Source organism: Vigna radiata, chromosome 1 (genome assembly GCF_000741045.1).
Source record: "Vigna radiata var. radiata cultivar VC1973A chromosome 1, Vradiata_ver6, whole genome shotgun sequence".
Lineage (NCBI taxonomy): Eukaryota > Viridiplantae > Streptophyta > Magnoliopsida > Fabales > Fabaceae > Vigna > Vigna radiata.
In genome coordinates, this window is record NC_028351.1 from 3837778 (window position 1) to 3840759 (window position 2982).

Sequence of the window (2982 nt, forward strand, 5' to 3'; positions counted from 1 at the left end):
ACCGACATCTAACTTGATCGTCGGAGTGCCTTTACAGGTACCACCCCCCTCCCGGCCAAAGATCGGAGTTTGACGGACGGTCTGAAGAACGGACGACGAAGGCAACTGGAGATTTTGCATCAGAAGGAAGCAGAATCGCGTCATCGAGGTTAGTGCTTTCGGTCCTTGAAACTCCTACCGAAACATTTTGGCGCCCATTGTGGGGCCGAAAGCGAAGACTCCCAATGGTGACCACCCGAAGCATGGACGGTACTGATCATACAGAGCTCATAACACGGCTCCAGGCTCAACTAGAACAGCAGACCCAGATGATTCACCAGCAACAGGAGGCACATCAGAAACTCGTTGCAAAAATAGCCCAACTTAAAGAAAGGCGACCGGAGACAACAGAAGACAATAGCCACACTGGCAATCCCAATCATGGCCACCACAATGGCCGAAATAATCACCACCATGATGATAACGGTCCTCCTCCACGTTCACCTGAACTGCTACCATTCACTGAGGAGATTATGCAAGTCATAATGCCCGACCGGCCACCCCCTCAAATCGAAAAATTTGACGGAACAACGGATCCAGAACACCCCGAAATTTCATCGACTCCATGGCTTTCTACTCCAACAGCGATCCGGTCAAATGCAGGGCCTTCTCCCTATCTCTCAAAGACGAAGCCCTGGAATGGTATTATACTCTTCCTCCAAACTCTGTCGACAATTTTTATACTGTCACCACGCTTTTTAAGAGGCAATTCTCTGCCAACCGGAGGGAAAGGGTGTCCGCTGCCGAACTCGTCAATCTCAAACAAGGGAGAGACGAGCCGCTGAGGACATTCATGCGCAGATACTCGGAGACTGCCAGGAGAGTGAAGGGTGTCTCCCATGAGTTCATTATCAACAACCTCCCCAACTACCTCAAGCCAGGGTTTGTCTCGGAAAATTTGTATGCCAAATTACCAAAAACTATGGAAGAATTGCAAGAAAAAATGACCAAATTCATCAAAATGGAGGACCAACGACATTACCGGAAAAAGATCGAAGCTCCGGTCACAGATGCCAAACGTGATGATAGACGAACAGGTGACAGAGGTTGTAATCAAAGGCCCCTTCGAAGAGAACTAAAAGCCCCGCTCGGACCTCGGTACGACCACTATACACACCTTACGGCTCCGAGGGAAAAGGTGTTCGACAAAGCCTTCCAAGCCAACCTAATCACCATTCACAAAAGGCGTACGCCTAGAGATGCGGACGCGTCCAAGATATGTCGGTTTCATGACAACCAAGGACATTCCACCGAAGGCTGCCAAGAACTTAAAGATGAGATAGAAAGATTAGTCCGTGCGGGCTACCTGCGAGAATTTGTTAAAGCAGAGACAAGCCAAAGGGGATGTTCCCCCCAACGGGGACGTTCCCCCAGAAAATACAAAAGAAGTCCCGAGCCTTCACGTCGAAAACCCGAACGTACTCGACAACCTTCGAGAAGCAGATCCAGAAAGCGAGACACGACCCCCAAGGGTCGTATTGACACCATCTCAGGAGGTTTTGCCGGGGGAGGAGCCTCATCTTCGGCTCGCAAAAGACACTTGCGGAACTTGCGTAGCGTCCACACAATAGCCCGGAACCCTTTGTCAATGCCGGACATCACCTTTACCGACAGGGATTTTCACGCCCCGGACCCGGAACAGGATGATCCTATGGTCATTACGGCCTGAATTGCGGAGTATGATGTGAGCAAAGTCTTAATCGACCAAGGAAGTTCTGTCAATATTCTATACTGGACAACATTCCAGAAGATGGCCCTGGCAGAGGAGGCCATAACACCCTTTCACGAGCAGATTGTCGGTTTTGCAGGAGAACGCGTTGACACCTGGGGATACCTCAACCTGAGGACCCGCCTGGGTACCGGTGACCAATCCAAAGAAATCCGTGTGCGCTTCTTGTTAGTGGAAGCCAATACTTCGTACAATGCTCTTCTCGGACATCCATGCCTGAACGCCTTCGGAGCGATTGTATCAACTCCTCATTTGGCGATGAAGTTCCCGTCCGGAAGAGGTGAAATATGCACCGTTCGGGCAGATCAGAAAACCACTCGGCAGTGTTACACAGCCTCCTTAAAAGCCACGACATACAGAAGAGAGAGAAGGCCTGAAACCAGACTGGTCGACCTAGACCCGAGGACCAACACAGATGACCGGATTCAACCCCAGGGGGAGATCAAATCGTTCGTCCTGGGGAAGAATGATGAAGAGATTACTAATATAGGAGCAGACCTCACTCCCGCAAATGAAGGCGACCTCACCACACTGCTACGAAACAACAGCAACCTCTTTGCGTGGAGCGCCTCTGATATGCCGGGCATCCACCCCGATGTCATCACTCACAAGTTGTCCATATTTCGAGAAGCTCTACCAATTGCTCAGAAGAAGAGAAGGCTCGGTACTGAAAAAAGGGTGGCGGTACAAAAGGAAGTTGACAAGTTGATCTCGGCCGGTTTCATCTGCGAAATAACATACACCACGTGGTTGGCAAATGTGGTCATGGTTAAAAAATCAAACGGTCAGTGGAGAATGTGTGTAGATTTCACCGACCTAAACAAGGCCTGCCCCAAAGACAACTATCCTCTCCCCAGCATTGATCGCCTGGTGGACGGCGCCTCCGGTCACATGGTCCTCAGTTTCTTAGATGCATACTCGGGGTATAACCAAATTCCAATGTACACCCCAAATCGAAATAACACGACTTTCATCACTGAGCAAGCTAATTATTGCTAAGAGGTAATGCCATTCGGCTTAAAAAATGCAGGTGCCACCTATCAACGACTTATGGATAAAATCTTCCACAATCAAATCGGGCGTTGCATGGAGGTTTACGTGGATGACATGGTCGTACGAAGCTGTTCCCATCAACAACACTTACGAGATCTGACTGAGGTCTTCCAGCAACTTAAAAGGTACGGTTGCGCCTCAACCCGTCCAAATGCACCTTC

At 49.8% G+C, this 2982-nt stretch overlaps 2 protein-coding genes across 2 annotated transcripts; both read left to right on the plus strand.

The window, feature by feature from the left end:
* Positions 1-832: 832 nt before the first annotated feature.
* On the plus strand, positions 833-1708 carry LOC106755762. Its single transcript, XM_014637978.1, has one exon. It carries the CDS (start codon positions 833-835, stop codon positions 1706-1708), a length of 876 nt encoding a protein of 291 aa, XP_014493464.1.
* Positions 1709-1789: 81 nt separating this feature from the next.
* On the plus strand, positions 1790-2767 carry LOC106755772. The gene has a single exon (XM_014637988.1). The coding sequence runs from the start codon at positions 1790-1792 to the stop codon at positions 2765-2767; it is 978 nt and encodes a 325-aa protein (XP_014493474.1).
* Positions 2768-2982: the final 215 nt, after the last annotated feature.

Bases quoted from the DNA above. Each gene is read 5' to 3' on its own strand.
- LOC106755762 (XM_014637978.1), top strand. From the start codon at position 833: ATGCGCAGATACTCGGAGACTGCCAGGAGAGTGAAGGGTGTCTCCCAT.
- LOC106755772 (XM_014637988.1), top strand. From the start codon at position 1,790: ATGGCCCTGGCAGAGGAGGCCATAACACCCTTTCACGAGCAGATTGTC.